A 21148-nucleotide genomic window follows, 5' to 3' on the forward strand; every position below is an offset into this window, starting at 1 on the left:
TGAATATATTCTTTCTTATGTGCCAATCAGCATGGTATTTAGGTACCAGTCTGTGACATTTATGTAATAACAATAAGTTTTGACCTCCTGTTAGCATTGGAAAACCAAAAACATATGAGAGAATGAGTATTTACATATAATATGCACCAGGTCTGCAGCTGTTAAAAATTGGTGTAGTTCCACTGAAATTGTCAGAGCTATGCCAATTTACACCGACTAAGGAGCTGGCTTATAAGCCTTCTCATATAAATGCATGCGTTTGTGTATATAAAAATATATCTGTCTAGCAAAAAGGTGCAGAAAAGACATTCAATTAACCTCATGGAGTACATCAAAAGAAAAGCAGTAAACATATTTCTTCTGCTTTTTTTGGGTTTTACTATAAAATATGCCTAGAACATTAAAGTTTAATTACTCTTATTCAAATATGTACTTATGCACACAGTGGATCATTTGTGTTTGTTCTCCAAAATATGTAATTAATTGTGTGCTCAAACAAAATCACAAACTCCTTTAAAGAAATAATAATTTTGTCTCTATCCTCCAAGTCCTTGTGAGTCCCTTCAACTTCCATTGGCTTTAATGGGGGCTGCAGATGCCCAGCACCCCCAGAAGCTGCTCAGAGCCTTGCAGGATTGAGCCCAAGATGACCAACTAATGTAGCTTTTAAGATGTATCACGGATAGACTATGAAGCCCAATGTGTGTGATAAAATCCTAAAATAAATGTCTGGCAGAGATAAACTCAGGATATCAATTTTTTCTAGGAATAGCAAGAAGGGAATTAGCAAAACACTACAGACCTAGCAGCAATGTAGAGAGTTCTGTTCATTATCATGATCAGCTGGATGTCCAGCCTGTGCCTTTGTGTGGCGTTCCGTCCTGGCTTGTGCCCCACAAACACCGGATACTGTTTTGTATCTGTGAGAAAGGAAAGGGATTGGGAGAAAGAAAGCAAAAAGATAGAGAGACACTCATATTATGAAGTCATATTAACATGGAATATCCCCATCACCAAACACTCTGCCAAAATCTATAATTCCTGCCCTTGCTGTCTTTCCCCACCATACAGCCTGCAATACTGAAGTAATAGCACAGTGGATTGCATAGCTCATAAAGGTTATAATCTTTGTTTGCAATTGTCAAGGAGAAAGCCATTATGCTTTTAGAAATGAAAAACTGTGATTTCCGAGAGCATAAAACTGCTCTGAGAGCTCTTGGCATAAAGGTACTTAGCACTTCCACGCAGTTTTCCTTTCATCCCCTGCAGTGTTTTAAATGCTGGATGCTGCCTGCCACAGTTTATCTTTCAGAACAAAGCTATTTTATGGTATAGTATGCAGGGGCTTTCAATCTGTGGTCCATGGACATCCAGAGGCCCGCAGACTATGTCTAAAGGGTCTGTGAAAGGTTGCCATTACCATAGTACAGTGGTTTTCAACCTGTGATCCATGGACCCTGGCGGGTCCGCAGACTATGTCTAAGATTTCCAAAGGGGGGAGTCGCATCTCCATTTCAAATTTTTTAGGGGTCCATGAATAAAAGAGGGTCAAACTCCACTACTTTATAGTAACCCACCTGTCACTGCAATGGCTATGCTGGCTAATGGTCAGAGCTAAGGACTTGGCATTACTAGGTATAAAATTGCCAGCTTCACAGGTTTCCTACAGGATTGGGCTGCTAGTGCAGGGCAGCTGTATTTTTTGTAGAAGCTGTGGGTAGCCATTAATTGACCTTCATTTATTTATGTATTTATTTAACCTGACTGTTTTTGGTCATTTTTGGCAACCTGTCTGATACATCAGTTTTCCTGGCAGCCAGATGATAATGCTGATTGGAAGTCTGTACCAGTAGCCACTCAGCCTTTTCCTCAACTCTGATAGTCAGTGAGAGCACTTCATTATATTCCAGAGCTCTTGTTGCTGGGAAGTAAACAAGCACTGATGGGATCTATATACAATCTGTATGTAGATCCTATAATAGACACCCAGAAAACATTTCTGACAGAGTTTCTGTCTGTCTAATGCATTTGCAATGCATGTCTCTAGATGTAAGAGCCAGTCTAGGCAGCTCCCAGGAAAACAATCAGAAAGATGCCCAGAAAACAGAAAGAAAGTGAGACTATGAGTAGGAGCAGCATCAGAAGGCAAAATTCCTGCACATTCACATAATGCAGTTAACTGGCATCAATTCAAGCATTAAGCCCTTTCTCCCGAAATCTGTTTGCTCCAAACAAACAGCGCTACCTTGGGGGCCATTATTATAGATATTCCGCTTTAATTTTCTTGGTGAACTCCCTTTAGGAGGGTCTTTGGTACTAATCTAGGTTGAGCTACTGACTCACTGCGTAGGCTTGGGCAAATCACTTTGTGTCTTAGTCAGCCTGGTTGTAAAATTTGGTACAAACAGGAACTTCCCTGCAATCCAGATGCTGCATCGGAGCAGAGCATTCCTGGGTAAACACATTAACCAAACTCACAGAGGACTGAGGTTCAGAAGGTTAATCTTCCTGACCAAGATTTACTTGAGAAGTACTAATTTTTAACATTCCAGCTTTCCTCTGTCTAACACTGATTCCTTTGTAACTGACTGCCCTTGTGTGAACTGAGGCCTGTATGTTTGCAGCCATTTGACATTCATAACATAGAAATAGAAGTTTTACATATTTTCCTCTGCAGACTTGCCATTCCTTAACCACACTTTTACAAATGCAGGTGGCAATTCTGACAAGTGCTGAACACCAGGGCTAGATTCACAAGGGGGATTTAGTTGTTGCTAGGGTGACCAGAGAGCAACTGTGAAAATCGGGACGGGGATGGGGGGGGGGTAATAGGAGCCTATATAAGAAAAAGACCCAAAAATCAGGACTGTCCCTATAAATTCGGGACATCTGCTCACCCCAGTTGTTGCACTAACTTCAAGGTGCCCTGACACCTAGTGGAATTCACAGCCCCAAGTGAGGCATCAAGGCTTCCTATACAATGTGTGGTGAACGTTAGGCACCTAAAAATGGGATTCACAGAAGCCCGCAAGCTGAGCAGTCTGACAGCTAAGATAGCTAGTAGCAGGGTGAAAGGAGGCCGGTACAGGCTGGTACGACATACCATTAAGAAGTGGCTGCTGGTACCGGCCCATATGCAGCTGATGTTAAAGTGTTGCTGCGGCAATGCTTTAGCATCGCTTCCCCTTTTGTCCCCCACTTGTCGGCAGGGCAAAAGGGGCAGCTGCTCCAGGGCTGGCACTTCAAAAGAACCCGGGGCTCCCGGCCGCCACCGCTGCTACTGCTGCAGCGGCCAGATCCCTGGGCCCTTTAAATTGCCGCTAGAGCCCTGGGCAGCATGGGCCAGGCGGCATGGATGGGCTGGCTGGTGGAGGCTAACCCACAGCCCCCGCCCCTTCCGCCCGATGCCAGGCCCCCATACCGGTAAGTGCTTAATGTTACTTTCACCCCTGGCCAGTAGGAAATGCTAAGGAGAGAGGTCTAAGCCCTGCCCCTCAAAAGGAGTTAGGTGCCGAAGTCTGGGCCAGAGGGAAATGCCTATCTCCCCTCAGGATTCATAGCTGTGAACCCTCTCATGGACTTAGGTATCTAAGTCAAGTCAGCCCTTTCCCAAGAAAAACAGTTGCAGATGGTATCTCACCCTTTTATCCAATAGTTCAGGGGTTAGAACATTCATCTTAGAGATGTAAAAGCAGCAAAGAATCCTGTGGCACCTTATAGACTAACAGACGTTTTGGAGCATGAGCTTTCGTGGGTGAATACCCACTTCCTCAGATGCATGTAATGGAAATATCCAGGGGCAGGTATATATATGTGTGCTAGCAAGCAAGCTAGAGATAACGAGGTCAGTTCAATCAGGGAGGATGAGGCCCTGTTCTAGCAGTTGAGGTGTGAAAACCAAGAGAGGAGAAACTGGTTCTGTAATTGGCAAGCCATTCACAGTCTTTGTTCAATCCTGAGCTGATGGTGTCAAATTTGCAGATGAACTGAAGCTCAGCAGTTTCTCTTTGAAGTCTGGTCCTGAAGTTTTTTTGCTGCAGGATGGCCACCTTAAGGTCTGCTATAGTGTGGCCAGGGAGGTTGAAGTGCTCTCCTACAGGTTTTTGTATATTGCCATTCCTAATGTCTGATTTGTGTCCATTTATCCTTTTCCGTAGAGACTGTCCAGTTTGGCCGATGTACATAGCAGAGGGGCATTGCTGGCATATGATGGCGTATATTACATTGGTGGATGTGCAGGTGAATGAACCAGTGATGGTGTGGCTGATCTGGTTAGGTCCTGTGATGGTGTCGCTGGTGTAGATATGTGGGCAGAGTTGGCATCGAGGTTTGTTGCATGGATTGGTTCCTGAGCTAGAGTTATTATGGTGTGGTGTGCAGTCACTGGTGAGAATATGTTTCAGGTTGGCAGGTTGTCTGTGGGCAAGGATTGGCCTGCCACCCAAGGCCTGTGAAAGTGTGGGATCATTGTCCTATCTCGGGGACTCTCTTTCTGCCCTGCCACCCCCACCAACATGATACAGTTCTGTGGCGATCTGGAAGCCTACTTTCGCCGTCTCCGACTCAAAGAATACTTCCAGGACAACACTGAACAGTGCACTGATACACGGGTGCCCTCCCACCAACAGCACAAGAAAAAGAACTCCACATGGACTCCTCCTGAGGGTCGAAATGACAGCCTGGACCTATACATTGAATGCTTCCGCCGGCGTGCACAGGCAGAAATCGTGGAACAACAACATCGCTTGCCTCACAACCTAAGTCGTGCAGAACGCAATGCCATCCACAGCCTCAGAAACCACCCTGACATTATCATCAAAGAGGCTGATAAAGGAGGTGCCGTTGTCATCATGAACAGGTCTGACTATCAAAAGGAGGCAGCCAGACAACTCTCCAATACCAAATTCTACAGGCCACTTCCCTCAGATCCCACTGAGGAATACACTAAGAAACTACAGCATCTACTCAGGACACTCCCTACACTAACACCAGAAGAAATCAACATACCCCTAGAGCCCCGACCAGGGTTATTCTATCTACTACCCAAGATCCACAAACCCGGAAATCCTGGACGCCCCATCATCTCGGGCATTGGCACTCTCACCGAAGGACTGTCTGGATATATGGACTCTCTACTCAGACCCTATGCCACCAGCACTCCCAGCTATCTCCGCGACACCACTGATTTCCTGAGGAAACTACAATGCATTGGTGACCTCCCAGAAAACACCATCCTAGCCACCATGGATGTAGAGGCTCTCTACACAAACATCCCACACACAGATGGAATACAAGCTGTCAGGAACACTATCCCTGATGATGCCACAGCACAACTGGCTGCTGAACTCTGTGCCTTTATACTTACACACAACTATTTCAAATTTGATGACAATATATATCTCCAGATCAGTGGCACTGCTATGGGCACCCGCATGGCCCCACAATATGCCAATATCTTCATGGCCGACCTGGAACAACGCTTCCTCAGCTCTCGTCCACTCACACCCCTTCTCTATCTACGCTACATTGATGACATCTTCATCATCTGGACCCATGGGAAGGAGACTCTGGAAAAATTCCACCATGATTTCAACAGCTTCCACCCCACCATCAACCTCAGCCTGGACCAATCTACACGGGAGGTCCACTTTCTTGACACCACGGTGCAAATAAGTGATGGTCACATTAACACCACCCTATATCGAAAACCCACCGACCGCTATGCCTACCTTCATGCCTCCAGCTTCCATCCCGGGCACATCACACGATCCATTGTCTACAGCCAAGCACTGAGGTACAACCGCATCTGCTCTGACCCCTCAGACAGAGACCAACACCTACAAAATCTCCACCAAGCATTCTCAAAACTACAATACCCACAAGAGGAAATAAGGAAACAGATCAACAGAGCCAGACGTGTACCCAGAAGCCTCCTACTGCAAGACAAACCCAAGAGAGAAACCAACAAGACTCCACTGGCCATCACATACAGCCCCCAGCTAAAACCCCTCCAACGCATCATCAAGGATCTACAACCCATCCTGGACAATGATCCCACACTTTCACAGGCCTTGGGTGGCAGGCCAATCCTTGCCCACAGACAACCTGCCAACCTGAAACATATTCTCACCAGTGACTGCACACCACACCATAATAACTCTAGCTCAGGAACCAATCCATGCAACAAACCTCGATGCCAACTCTGCCCACATATCTACACCAGCGACACCATCACAGGACCTAACCAGATCAGCCACACCATCACTGGTTCATTCACCTGCACATCCACCAATGTAATATACGCCATCATATGCCAGCAATGCCCCTCTGCTATGTACATCGGCCAAACTGGACAGTCTCTACGGAAAAGGATAAATGGACACAAATCAGACATTAGGAATGGCAATATACAAAAACCTGTAGGAGAGCACTTCAACCTCCCTGGCCACACTATAGCAGACCTTAAGGTGGCCATCCTGCAGCAAAAAAACTTCAGGACCAGACTTCAAAGAGAAACTGCTGAGCTTCAGTTCATCTGCAAATTTGACACCATCAGCTCAGGATTGAACAAAGACTGTGAATGGCTTGCCAATTACAGAACCAGTTTCTCCTCTCTTGGTTTTCACACCTCAACTGCTAGAACAGGGCCTCATCCTCCCTGATTGAACTGACCTCGTTATCTCTAGCTTGCTTGCTAGCACACATATATATACCTGCCCCTGGATATTTCCATTACATGCATCTGAGGAAGTGGGTATTCACCCACGAAAGCTCATGCTCCAAAACGTCTGTTAGTCTATAAGGTGCCACAGGATTCTTTGCTGCTTTTACAGATCCAGACTAACACGGCTACCCTCTGATCTTAGAGATGGGAGACGTTGGTACAAATCAGACACAGGGGAATTTGAATACAGTTCTCGCACCTTCCAGGAGAGTCCCGTTACCACTGGGTGTTCTGGGGTGGGTCCTCTCAGTCTCTCCTGTTGACACTGTTCCATTTTGTATAAAATAATTAAAAACTCCTGGGTCAGAGAGAGTCGCAATAACTCTATAGCCTGGAAGGCATTCACCTGGGGGAGGGGGAGACTCAAGCTCAAGTCTTTACACTAGTGAATATTGAATTATTTATACAAAATGGAATAGCTCCAACAGGAGAGAGAGCCCAGAAATTACAGCACTCACTTGTGAGGAGGAGCTCTGTGTTCAAACCCCTGTTCCTTGTCTGGGCTATGTGTATGCCTAATGGATCAGGCCACACCGGCGGGGAGGATGCCTACTTTGTAAACTCACTGGGGCACAGGTGTGAAATGGATACCAAGCTGCTGGGCAGTGTAAGATTTCGTGGCATAAATTTAAGCACCTCATAAATTCACAAGTGGAAACTTTGATGCCTAGTATCTCCAGAGTTAGGAAGCAGCTGAGTGGGGATGGTGTGAATGCCAATGGCACCTGCTTGTTGTACTTAGGCTACTAAAAGGGGCTGTGAGATGCCTAAGTCCCCCTTGTGAATTTAGTCTCCAGAAGGCCTTTTTGGAATAATTGTGATAACCATGATAAAGAGGAACTTGGTAATACTGAGGGTCTGACCTAAGTGGTCAAATGCAGTGCATGCTTTCTCACCTAGTCCAGCCAGGCCATCTTGAGCCTGACTTGCAGCACCCTGTGCTAGTCTAATGTCAGAGAGACTTCCCATTAAAGCAGGTCAGAAAATGGAGAATATTTGTTGCAAAAAATGTTGCCTTTTCATCAAAATGTTTTTTTGTCAGAATCTTACAAATAGTTTTACTGCCCAAAATGCCAAAATGGTAAAGTGGGACAATGATTCATCAAAGGCTGAGCAAACAAATTTAGTTATTTGTGTAGTTCTAGAAAAATCATTTCAATGGTATGTCCTCAACACAGCTACATTAGTGAGCGACACTTTATATATGGACTTAGCTGGTTCTCCAGAACTTCGCTTCTTGGGAGTCAGTTAAGAAACTCTCTGCTCATGAAAAACAAGCTTTCTTCATTTGTTGTTGGGTAGGATGGGAAACTGTGGACTGACTGCACTGCAGAAACTCTCATTTGCAGAGTATTCTAGGTTATGGTTTTGGAGGAGCAAGCAGCTCATCAGTTCTGAAAACCCAAGTGAGGGCAGAAGTATTCTGTTCTAGTTTTATCATCTGGGAATGAACCTGGCTGATCTGAAGAGCCATCAAGAAATAAAAAACATCATTCATTTCAGATCAGCTAAAACTGTACAATTTTGAAGTTCAGTGATCAATACATTCCTTCTCAGAGCTTGGGGGAGGAAAAAAGCACCAGACCTTTCATACTTACAGTTGCCATGCGAAATACTGATCGGCTCAGAATCTTCTGGGAAACCAGCCCCAGCAAAGTGTAGCAGTGTGAAATATAGCAGCAAGGCTTCTGACCTCATAGTAATTCAGCGGGGAGACTTTACTTCTTCACTTCACCCTGTAGAAAACAAACAAGGGCATAAGAGCTTCCTGTCCCTTCTGTTTTAACTACTGCACACAGAAAGTAGGGCTTGAATGGTCAACAGGTAACAAAGGGGATTCTCACTATAAAGTAACAAATAAGTTTTTTAAAATAAGTAACAAGTAAGTAATTTTAAAAAGGGCCTGCCCTGCTAGGCCACTTTTCTTTCATTCCTCAAGCCTCACTTGCCCCTATCAGTCACACCTACAACTTGGCTTTGAACAGATTTAAATATGCTGTTAGCTACCTGTGAATTTTCTGTCTCAGCTGATTGGACCCAATAAAGAAACTTTGTCTTCTGAGTCAATCAATAGCTGACAAGAGTTTTTAGGGAAATACTCCATCTGCTGTTTCTTTAGGTAGGTTTACATAATTAGATGATGACACAGGCCATAAATAAAAACCACACTACATTATTTAGGTTAAAAAAAAGTGATTAAAGGTTATACTGGAAGACTGATTCATACCCTGCGGAGTTGTGAATCAAACACAGAAACACAGACAGTTTGATGGAGCACACTGAACATGTCATTGGGCTTTACCATAAAAATATGTACCCATAAATTTAAGTACCATAAAACCAACACTCCAACTTGCAATAAAATAAAGGTGAACAGAACTGTCTAATATCAGGGTTTCTCCCCTCATGTTTTACCAATGCATTCGCTTATTAACATTTCATGTGCTAAATAAATAAATAAATCCCCAAATCTTGGAGATGAAAAGAACAAAAGGTGCCTGTGCATACAGTAAAAGAAAACATAATACAGTAAATAGCTCATAACTCCCAGGCAAATTTCACAGGGGTGCTGATCTGCAGGGGAAATCAGTCTAAAAGTGGGGTTTTCTTTTCAGCCCTTCCAGGGTTTCAAACCTTTGATGCTGTGTGCCAAAGATTGAACAAAGCTATTTTACAATAGTCTGTCAATCATTCAAGATTTATGTGCAGAAAGTCAAACTTTGTAACCTAGATAGTCTTTGAAAGTTACTTTGGCAAATAAAGAGCTAACTTGCCCTTTTGCAACACTATTTAATATTAGATACCTATGTCTCCATTTTCCATGCCAAAAAAAGCATTAACAAGTTCTGAGTGCTGCATTTTTACTTGCAATTTCACAGACACAGCTGGTTCCCAATCATTTATTCAATTGGAAACGTCACACTAATTAATTTGCCTTTTCTGATATGTGCTTTGAAATAAAATCCCAGCTCCTATGACTGAACTTCAGAAGGAAACTCTGTTGAAGGGCATTGTGATCCCTCAGGGCTATAACTAGACGATTTATTATACTCCATGTTTGCCTATTATTGTTCACACACACACTTGAAAACTTGGCTGCTTCTGTATTTTTATTAACCAAAGTTTGTACCCACAGAAAATAAACTCTGATGTGAGCCACTCTGTGATTAACTAATTGGCTCCTCGACTGCCACACAGCATTAAAAGAATGGCAAAGGTACAACAGCAAGAGTAAGTAAAACATAAAACAGAAACTGGCTGGTTATTATATTTTACATGAGGAAAGATATGGGGAGAGCATAATGCACCGGAGTCTCAAGAGAAATAGTTCTGTCTGGCATTAGGCTAGTGGCCACCTGTGACTACTGAGACAACTGTGCTTCGTCATAGCTACTTTATTTCTCCCTTCCCACATTTGTCTCATTAATTACCCGTTTCCCAGTGTCTGGATTGTGAGCTCTCTGGGGCAGGAACTATCTCCATATTATTTTTTGTATAGTGCCTGATATAATAATCCTCATTTGAGGTCCTTAGGTGCTACCACAACAGAAATAACAAATAAGAAGGAGAATACTCAAAACCACAGATTCCTCAGGGTGTGTATTAAAGGCAGGATTTCAAAAGAAAAAAAAGAATTAAGCGGATGATTTTCATCCCTCTTACAGGCCTTTTGAAATACAGTTTTGCCTTTACCTTTAAAGACACATTTTTCATATTCAGTATTAAGCGCCTGTTCTGTATCTACAAGTGCATTGCAAGATGACAAAACAAAGTATACTGCTTTACTATATCAACAAATTTCAATTCCTTCCTTCTTGCAAATGCTTTGGTCAAATGCAAAGCTCTTTTCTGAAGTACAGGAGAGGAACAGTCATTTATCTAGAAGAAATTTAACAAGCAATTCAGTTTCTCAATTTAAACCCTTTCCACCCACAATATCAGTCTGCAGGCTGATCATTCAAATTTAACATGGCTTACAGTGGGACTGCAACAGAAGAATAGCTGCTTTATGTTATACCCTATCAGCACATCATCAGCTCGCTAACAATGTATGTATTACATGTGGAAAAGCATTAAGGCAGCGTTGATAAATCTTGCCCATTCCACTTTAGAGCTTCAAAAACTTTATTAAGGAGGGTTGTGATATATCGCTCCCTTCTTCTCACTCAACTTTCTGAACCGTCCCATGTAAACATGTAGACAAGAGGGTCTCCAGTCAGATTACCTCTGTTATACTACCCAGTCATTTTAAGTATAGTTTAACTGACAGGATTTTTTTCTTCACATGAACACAAAGAGAAGACTAAGGAGTTTTCAGTTCTTCCATCTAACAGCTTCATAGTGAAAAGCTGTTTCTACACACAAAGGCCTGAGTCCACAAAAAGAAGTGAGGCGTTGTGATGCTCAGTGTCATAATGCCTAACTTTTTTAGGTTTCTAGAGAATCACTGTGATTCACAAAGCCTTAGTTAGGCACCAAAGCACCTTAAAATGAATAGGCATCTTATACTGTGATTCACAAAAGCCAGCATGCTACGCAGGGAGATACCTAAACTAGCCAATGGGAGATGCCACATTTAAACTAGCCAATGGGAGATGCCAAGGATAGGAATGTGTACTAAGCCCCACTCATGTCTCAGAGATAAGTGCCTAACTGCAGGCCGCAGGGAGGCCCTATTGCTCTTTGCAATGCCCAGATGCAAACCCTCTCTTAGCATTAGATGTCTACACCATTTTAACAAGAAGCTGGGAGGAGGAGGTACTTCCCCCATAGTTTTTAGCCTAGGAGTTAGGGATGTGGGAAAGCCCCCAATTCAATTCCCCCTCCCTCTGAGGGGAGAAGGCATTTACCACCTCTCAGATGAGTGCTCTAACCATTGGGCTATAGGATATTTAGAGGTGGGAGCAGGGTGTCCCTCAGTCTCACCTAGAATACAGCAGCTTCAACAGGAAACTAATTAAAGTGTCACTGGAGCACGGGGACCTGATTTTCTGCCTCCCACCTCCCAGCAGCATGCTCTAACCACCTAGCCTAAGTTCCTGCTAAGCTGTGCAGCCGCATGGCTGCGCAGCAGGCTGTCAAGGGCCATGCAGGTGGGAGAGGCGCCTCGTCCCTGGTCCTGGCCCCAGAACTGCCCCAGCAGGGAGAGGCGCTCTCCCCCTGGCCCTGGGCTGTTATGGCGAGACAGGGCTGGTGGGAGTCCTCTCTCCCTACTGCAGCCCTGGAGCAGCCTGCACTCCAAACCCCTCATCCCTGGTCCCACCCCAGAGCCAGCACCGTCAGTCAGAGCCCTCACCCCCCGCACCTCAACATTCTAGCCCAGCCCTGAGCCCCCTCCCACACTCCAAACCCCTTAGCCCACCCCCACCACACATCACCTCCATATTAGTGGACACAAAAAAATTCATTCCGCACATGGATGTAGAAAATTAGAGGGAATATCATTGCACTTGGTTATAGAGTCATGTTCATGCTTGCGTGCTTGCCTGCACTCTCTGCCCAAAATGTCTCCTTAACTGAGAGTGAGAGCACAAGCATGTGAACAACTCTAGAGATTTGAGCACTCAAGTGAGAGGTGGGAAACCCAGGATCCAGTCTCCCTGCTCCAATGACTCTTTAATTATTTATGTCCAATGCAAAATTTTCAATAAGAGAAACTAAGGGAGCCCCACATCAAGTGGTTAGAGCAATCACCTAAGAGGTGGTAAATCCCTGTTCAGATCCCTTCTCCCCTCAGGTGAGTTCCCTAACCACTGAGCTAAATGCTATGAGTGAACGCCTCCTCTTTCCCAGATATTTTGTGAGAACTCATCTGAAGGGCCCAATCCAGCAGACATGCTGACAGGGCCCCTCACAGATTGGGCCCTGCACCCAACTTAGGCAGTGGAATGCCTGCATTCCCTGGTTTGTGAATCGCTCTGGGGTTTCAGCAGGAGATAGCTGCTCGGATGCCAATTGGGAGGCATGAGTACGTATGCTCCAAGGCTGAAACATAGTTGCCCACGGAACTTTACCGCAAAAAAGTAGGTGTCGTGTGAGTTTAGACGCCTACAGGGTTCAGCGGGAGTTTTGTGCATCGCAGTGGTTCCAAAACCAGGACTTCGGCACTTAACTCGTTTAATGAATTCAGGCCAAAATTCTCTGTCATTCTTAAGGATATTTTTATTTGTTTCTAATAAACATGGAGGCTGATTATGTACTGCCCTACATTTTGTGTAGATATTAGCACCAGTACAAAGTACGTACAAAACGCTCCCATTCTGATCTGTTAGTACATTACACCCACTCTTCCCTGGGGTAAATACAGAGCAATGCAGAACTGGGTCCAAGGTGAGTCTATCAGCCAATGTCAGCTTTTTCTGGAAGGTAATTATACTAATTTAATATGAATTTTGGCATTCTTTCTGTGGTGCAAGGTTTTTGTCTAGTTTCAGTGACAGTTTAGAAAGATGCTTGTTAAAAATAGTTACATTCCTTTCTAATATAAATTCCCTTTTCAGCACGTTCTCCGCTCTAGTTGGGCTCCTGTGAATGATACAAGTATTTTGACTTACAAGTGTGATGGAACTGCTTCCTAACCAAATGTCCTTCCATATGCAGCATGTGATGAAGCACAAGTAGCCAGATGGTGATGCCCAGAGAGCAGAGGTACCATCTCCAAATAATGGCTTTGTAAACACCAAGGTTCAGATCCTCAGCTGGTGTAAATTGGTGTAGCTCCACTGACTTCAATAAAGCTAAGCCCATTTATATCAGCTGAGGCTCTGGCTCCAAGAACTTCCATTCCTGCTATTCAAAAAGTGCACATTGCTCCAACAGAAAAAGTATTAATTTTGGCAAGTGGGTTTTTGTTTGCTTGGTTTTTTTACTTGTAAACTCTGGAGACACAGCATGATAAATGCTTTAAAGTACATGGACGTAGAAAGATTCTATATCAACTCACAGTATTATCAGTCATTGAGATAGTGAGGTTTTGCAAAAGGGTATGACTTGCTTTTTAGTTCTAAAGAACACAAACAAGCAGTCTGTTTTCCTGAATTCCTTGGACGAATGCAAGTATACATTGATGCAAGAGTATCTTGCCTTGAACTGTCTTCTTGAAGTTAATAGAGTTGCACAGATGTTAGTAAGGAGACTTTCCCTTACTAAGTACATATTTCCCCTGTCTTAGTCGTTGTAGTGATTAGGTATAAAGAAATCATATCAGCTTTTGTCTCATATGTAAATCTGAGTCCCCTATGGGAGAAAATAAGGAAATGTTTCCTCAGATTGTAAACTCCTGAGGGCTAGAGTATAGCACAGCATGGCACTGATCCTGATAAGGGTATTGAGGTGCTACTTCAATACAAATAAATAAATAAAGTTTCTATAGCTATTAGTCTCTAATTTATACATTGGGAAAAACCAAATTATTGGCCTCAAGGAGTATTTGAAGATAAGGAGGTAGTATCATCCCTGGCTCAATATGGCTTGCAATATAAGGAGAATGGTTTGATTTTTTGAGCCAAATGCAATATATAACTTCTGGAAACCATGACTCTCGGAGCCAAACAGAAAGACATCAGCATGACATCAGCCTTCTGCTGTCTGATCTTTTTTAGTGTTTAGTGAGTGATGGTTCCAGGCAGAAATGCACGCAGAATAACCCTTTGGCTAAGGAAATGAATATATTGCTACTCCCACAATATCCTATTACCTTGTGAGTGGGTCTGAACTGTATAAGAAGGGTTTGCCTTACTCTGCACATATTACAAGTAAAATGTAAAAATGAAGCACCAATTTCCTGATAGATTCTGTGATAACTTAAGGCCAGTTTGAAGCCTGAGAACAGAGGGATAGGTTCTGTTAAATCAGTAGCAGCTGTAAATATATTTGCAGAAGAGTATGGTGCTTAGCCCTTAAGAGCTACAATCTTCCATGTCAGAGAAACTTCGATTTAACTTTTCCGTTCAGCTGTACCCTCAGTTAATCAGGTGTAATTCCAAGTAAAGTCAGAATACAGAACAATGCCAGGGTTTTTGTGTGGGGGTCTCCAATCATGATCAGTCTTGCATAGCTTTTGCTGGATTCACACATATCATAAACCTACTTTAAATCAAGACTGGGTGTCTTCCCAAAAGATATGCTGTAATTCAACCCACAAACCATTGGGCTCAATGCAGGGATTACTCAGTGAAATCCAGTGGCTTTTGTAAGGCAGGAAGTGAGACTAAATGACCTTAATGACCATAACAATCTATGACTCTATTAATAAGAAGAATACGTATATATTTGTACAAATTAAAGGTGACAAGCTACCTTCCTGCAAACAAGCCTTGGAGTGTGTGTGGAATAAAATGTGCTGAAGAATCTGTGAGTAAGAAATCTAAGAGTTCAAGTCATACCTTCCCTCCAGGGAAAAGAATTTGAATCACTGCATGAGGAAAGGAGACATGGCCAGTAAAACCAGCAGTATCCATGGATCCACAATCCAGGGGGATCCTCAGAAATATCTGGAGATCGGGCACTCTCATCACATTCAGGGGCCCAGCAAACATGAAAAATAATGAATGGATGGGAGGAGGAATTAGACAACTTAAAAACATTTAAAATGTTCTAAAAGGTAGGTTCATGTGAATTTGTTTGTTCATCTCTAGGTATAAAATTTTGAAAAGTGACTTAGGTTCCTAAGTCCCATTTTCAGAAGTGATTTAGACAGTTGGAGCCTAACTCTCATTGAAAGTGTGTCCCTCTTGCTCTATATAAGGAGAGTGCTTCCTAACGGTAAAACCAGGGTATGTGACTCAGTCACATAGCCTGCATTCTATTTCCCACTCCACCACAGGCTTGCTACGTGTTGATGGGCAATTCACATATGCCCCCCTGCCTGCAGCTGGAGAAACCTTTGGAAATCCTTTGAGAAGGCACTATTATAAATTCAGAGTATCATTATTATTATTGTTTACTACTTTCTAAATTCACAGTTCCTAGACAGCGAAAAAGACAGAAAAAGAGGCTAGAAATAAAACAGCAATAACAGGAATATAGCTTGCGAACCACAGTCCCTCTGAAAAGAGGAAAGCTAGGCAGGTGCAAGCAGCTAAGGGAGGTGTCCAGGGGGACATGCTACTGCTATATGTGATTTTAGGGTAGCAGTTCTGTTTTGTAACAATTAGTTCTGTCACCCAGGTACCACTCTCAGGTGTGGCAGTGAAAAAGATCACACAAAAGGTCCTGATGACCACTGGGGAATGGAATGGTGCCACAGGCAGCAGACAAAAAGGAATGAACAGAAGCAATGAAAGCTCAAAGGTGCTTGCAGAGCTCAACAAGCACTACAATGCAGATAACGCAGTGGTAATCATCAGGAAACCGCTTTGAGTGCCAGACATTAGCACTGAACTGGCACACAGCAAGATGATGTCTGGGATGGCCAATTCTTTTTTCCTGTGATGATAATTAGTCACCTGAGTGCAGGTGGCTGTAACTACTCATGCCAGGTTCGTCTTCCTCCATAGCTACTAATCATCAACATCTCTCTATGATCCACTGTGCATCCATCATTCATCTTTCCCCATCTTGTCCTGCTCCTGTTGTCTACAGCTGCCCATCCGATCCCTGTGGACAAACATGTCTCAAACACTCCATGAATCTGGCCAGTAAAAGAGAACCACTGATTACTAGGGGACAGAGAACGCCACATGGTTCAGGGTTGTGTAGAGGCCCATATCCCTCTCACTTTCCATTGAGTATGCCCTCTATTAATTGTAAGTTCCTTGGGGCAAGGTCTGACCATTTTTGTAGGTGTTTATATAGTGCCTGGTACAATGGCCTCCTTGTCTATGACCTGACTCCATAGGTGCGACCACAACAAATAAATAAATAAATGAAATGTGCACAAACATTCTACGCACATCAATTATGCACACCCCAAAGTGCTCCTTACATATAGGGGGAATATGTGGGCATCCTGTGATATATGCACTTTACTACCATTTTAATTGGATTTAGCATTGCTTACTCATTTTCCTGTTGCAGGCTACATCCCAGTGTAATGATTGGGCTCGGGGGTTGTACAAAGGTGGAACATAGGATATATTTTTCCTTATATAGCAAGTGACAGCATACACCTTTATCGAACAGAGTAATAAAAATCTATCAAATAAGTATAACAGATACTATGTCATCATCTATTCAAGGATGTATGCAACTTTCCAGTAAAGCTAGGGCAAACTTAAGGCTAAAATCAAGTTTCAAATCAAAATGCAAATATTTCTCAAAAATGTTTCAAGAGGATTTGGGTCTATTGTAGTGTGCTGATGTTTGTGTAAATGTGAGTACTCATCTGCAGTGTTACACAAGCAATAAATCATACAATGCAACATCAGTTCTGTGTGTTATCTCACTACCCCTTGATTCAGTGACTGATAAGATGAACAGATTTGGAAACCCCCCAGTCAGAACTGATGAACCTCTTCCTAAAGAAGGTGTCATGTTAGTAGGTAATGCTGGCAACCTATCTTGTATAGATCATCATTACTGATTACCCCAGAATGGTACAAAAGGAAAATGTGAAGAACAAATGAAGGCTTTAATAGGACGAACCTTCCATTGACCTGAGTTCCAGTGACTTCAGCTTTAATAGGATGATGTTGTTCAGAGAGGGAACAGTCAGATGGAAGATGAACATCTCCCAAATGGAATTAGAAGTATCTCAGGCCTATCGATTCTGGTTGTAACCTTTACTGTAAACAATCTACAGGGACCTCATCAGCCACCTGTTCAGTGATATTTGCATTGAAATACGGAGCCAACGCAAATGAGAAAATGGCCACAGTTCCTTGCTAAAGCATCTGCTCCTCTCTGCTCCTCTGGTTATCTATTTGTCAGGGCATCAGAGGTACACATTTTAAAGGAATGGATAATGCAATGGCAATAACCTGCTCACATGGCAAAAGACACAATGAACATGTTGTTTGTCTTGATGCTGATGGTGGTATTGTATCATGCTATATTTCACTTTCTGATAATTGCTCAGTTTCATACTGAAAACAGGATTGCCAAAATTGGCAAGAAAGCCATTTGTGCTTGGAGAATTATTGCTAGAAACATTTTCAATTTTAATTTTGGGGCAATAAGCCTGCATTAAAGAACAAAGACAGTGGCCAAATTATTCCTCTTCCTTACCACCGGAAACACACAGCAACAGATCTAACTTTAGAACAGCTTGTTCAGTCATCACAATGATGTCTTTATTATTTTAAATACACCTCATTTGTTTAAGAGATAAAAATAGCTCTATTGATTGTTTGTGGGCTTCAATAAACCACTGTCAAGATTTTTAACTGATGGAAGAGCTAAACGTAACATTGCCTTTTGACAAGAAAGAACACCATCTCTAATATATTCTTTGCTGCTGAATCTCAGCAACCTTAATAGAAAACAGATACACTACCAGCAATACCATTAGTCTTCCTGACCCTAACTTTGCCTGGGAAATATCTGCTAGTCAACAGACCTTCTATTCTCTCTTTCGGCATATGGAATAAAAATTACACTGTAGCCTGTGATCCACAGGTATAGAGAGAATGAAATGTGTTCTTCCTTTTTATTATTATCGATAACAACAAAAGTGAAACATGAAACCATGTATGTTTTCACAACAGTATTGCCAATTGCCACTGATTAAAAGTTTGAAAAAGCCCTGCAGACATCGTCCGAGCTGCTACACGTCTGCGGTAAACATAACATCAGGATCAGGCAGTAATCCTAAAATAATCCCTCTAGTGCATTAAACTTGCAGGTCAGATTCCCTCAGTTGCTTAACATATGCCCCCTTTCATTATTATGGGTGCATATTTAAATAGATTCCAGCCCTTTCTTCAATCTCCTCCCCTACCCAGGAAAACAAAATAGTAATTTACAGTAGATTTATGTCTGCACAACAGATCAAATCATATGAAGAGCATAGCATTATTCCGGACCAAAATTAGGATCCCACATAACATATCATTGTGTTTTAGAGTGGCTGATTGCTGCTTAACATAATCATAAATAAATATTTATTTTTCTTTAAAGTTCAAAACTAAACTCAAGAAATGAAATATTATCTTTTAATTGTGGCATTTAGCTGCTTTAAGACACTCATTTTATTTGTTTGAAATGGAAATGTCCATCTTTTTTTAATTTCCCGAAACAGCAGAGAACACATTTAAGTTCAACTGTAGAGTAATCAGAGAACATCATCTAGCTTTTGTGCAATTACTGATATGTAATGTTGGCCACATTAATGCAATTTACTCAGAAAAAAGAGTCACTAACCTAGCTTGATTTACATTCAGTAGAACAACAACTTTCTACAGTATATGTTTCCAGAGGTACTAATCAACTTTAGCTCAAAAGTGACTGAAACTCCACAGTCCAAAAAATATGGATCAAATTTACTGTAACCATCCCACAATGCTAATCAATTTTAAAAATTTAAATCATGGCTTGATTAAACCAATCACTTGTGCCATGCCCCCATGAAAGTGCATTACTTCCACAGCAACTATGGCAACTTTAAGAGAATCCAGTACCCATTATATACCAGAATAGTCTAGTCCAGGATTTAGGCCAATTTTCAAGATCATAGTCTATGAAAGGTTGCTCAGTGAAATACAGCAACATTTCACTCAGGCAAGAAGACTTTTATAAATGTACATCGCAACTTGTGAAGGAGAATGAGAAGGTAAAGGTAAGACTTTCCCCCTGGAAAGCAACCAATTCATCATGAGAATTTATGTATGTCTCTGACAGATAAAAACTGCAGGTAAGCAAAGAGTTCTTGAAGACTTGTGTTTATACATTTATTCCCTTATTTGTTTATGAAATCAATTTTCTTTGGTTTCTTTCCACCTTTCAGAATGGCCAGAAGGAGACTGCTGCAAAAATGAGTAATGGCCGAAAAACAGATGTAATCCCTATGGCAAATTTTAAAAGCACCTTGCAGGTAAGCATAAGTTAATGGTGATAACAAAGTTGAGAACACTACAGCAAGAATGAGTCTGGAATGTTGCCTCCACCATTCCACACACACTTTCTCTCATATGCTCAAATATCAAGGAAATGGGCATGTAAAATTTGGATAGATTGTCTAGAGCTCTATTTGTCTTTAATTATTTCTTTTTACTGTAAAAGCAGCAAAGAGTCCTGTGGGACCTTATAGACTAACAGATGTATTGGAGCATGAGCTTTCGTCGGTGAATACACACTTCGTCGAAAGCTCAAGCTCCAATATGTCTGTTAGTCTATAAGGTGCCACAGGACTCTTTGCTGCTTTTACAGATCCAGACTAACACAGCTACTCCTCTGATTCTTTTTACTGGTAATTTGTGGAATCATATACTTTTCAGATCTTTTCGTTACTGTGTATGGCCTTAAAGAAACAAACAAAAACCCTAAAGGATTCTGGACATCTTTCTAGTTTTGCTTTTCCAAAATAGGATGATCCCCACGCTTGCAGTTACCAATCATCTAGTTCCTACAGTCTGTTGGTAATTGCTAGTTGCAAGTGGCAGTCTCTGAGCTCTACTCTGCCTGGATTTATGCCCAGAAAATTACCAAATTATACATCATCTATAATTTTAACAATTTATGGAGAGGTTGATACAAGAAAAAATCCTATTCTCAAGAATTTTTTTGTGGAAAAAGGATCACTCATGACAACATGGCATATTTTTCATCCATAGCTTCATTTTACCTACTTTGGTAATATGAAAAAAAGTCAATGAAAGGAGCCAATAGCTATATTAAATTATCCTACTTCCAGGATGCTCTTAAGACAAACGCTTATTGTCTGCTATACTGGACACAAGGTTATTTACTGTAATCTAATTTATCTTAGGAAAATGTTATATGCAGATATCACCAATTAACCCCTAAATATAAAATCACAATTTCTTTAATTAATAGAACATGCACAATCACTCTCATTACCAAGAGACCAGTATCAAGAGGAAATGTGAAATTATCTGATGTGAAGGGTTTTGAAAAGCAGGCGCAAAACTGAGAGACTGATGGTCAGACAAAGAAAGGTGGTAATTCAGGAAGAGCTCAGACATTGCACCAAAGAGGCACACTACATTTCTATGCAGGCATACATTCAGCACTGGTCTACACTACAAACTTATGTCAGGATAACTACGTTGCTCACGGGTGCGGACCTAATACCCGGTGTAGACAGCACTATGTTCCCAGGAGGACTTCTCTCGTTGTCATAACTACTGCCTCTTGGGAAGGCAGAGTACCTATGTTGATGAGAAAAACTCTTCTGTAAGCATAGGTAGTGTCTTCACTAAGCGCTACAGTGGCACAGCTGCACTGGTGCAGCCGCAGCACTGTTAATATAGACACGCCCTCACCCATTTATTTACTCTAGAGTACAAGCATCCGTATGCATTCGTT

The 21148-nt window shown here is 42.2% G+C and overlaps 1 protein-coding gene across 5 annotated transcripts in view; it reads right to left on the minus strand.

The window, feature by feature from the left end:
* The window catches only part of SEMA6A (semaphorin 6A), a 136171-nt gene that overhangs the window by 69333 nt on the left and 45690 nt on the right, over positions 1-21148 (minus strand). For all 5 annotated transcript variants that reach the window (XM_050945630.1, XM_050945627.1, XM_050945628.1 and 2 more), the window contains exons 2-3: positions 8323-8460; positions 803-920 (exon numbers count right to left, since the gene is read on the minus strand). In XM_050945630.1, coding sequence (XP_050801587.1) covers positions 803-920; positions 8323-8422 — 218 coding nt within the window. In that variant the 5' untranslated portion in view covers positions 8423-8460. The remainder of the gene's footprint in view (positions 1-802; positions 921-8322; positions 8461-21148) is intronic.

The sequence above is a fragment of the Gopherus flavomarginatus genome, chromosome 3 (assembly GCF_025201925.1).
Source record: "Gopherus flavomarginatus isolate rGopFla2 chromosome 3, rGopFla2.mat.asm, whole genome shotgun sequence".
Taxonomy (NCBI): domain Eukaryota; kingdom Metazoa; phylum Chordata; order Testudines; family Testudinidae; genus Gopherus; species Gopherus flavomarginatus.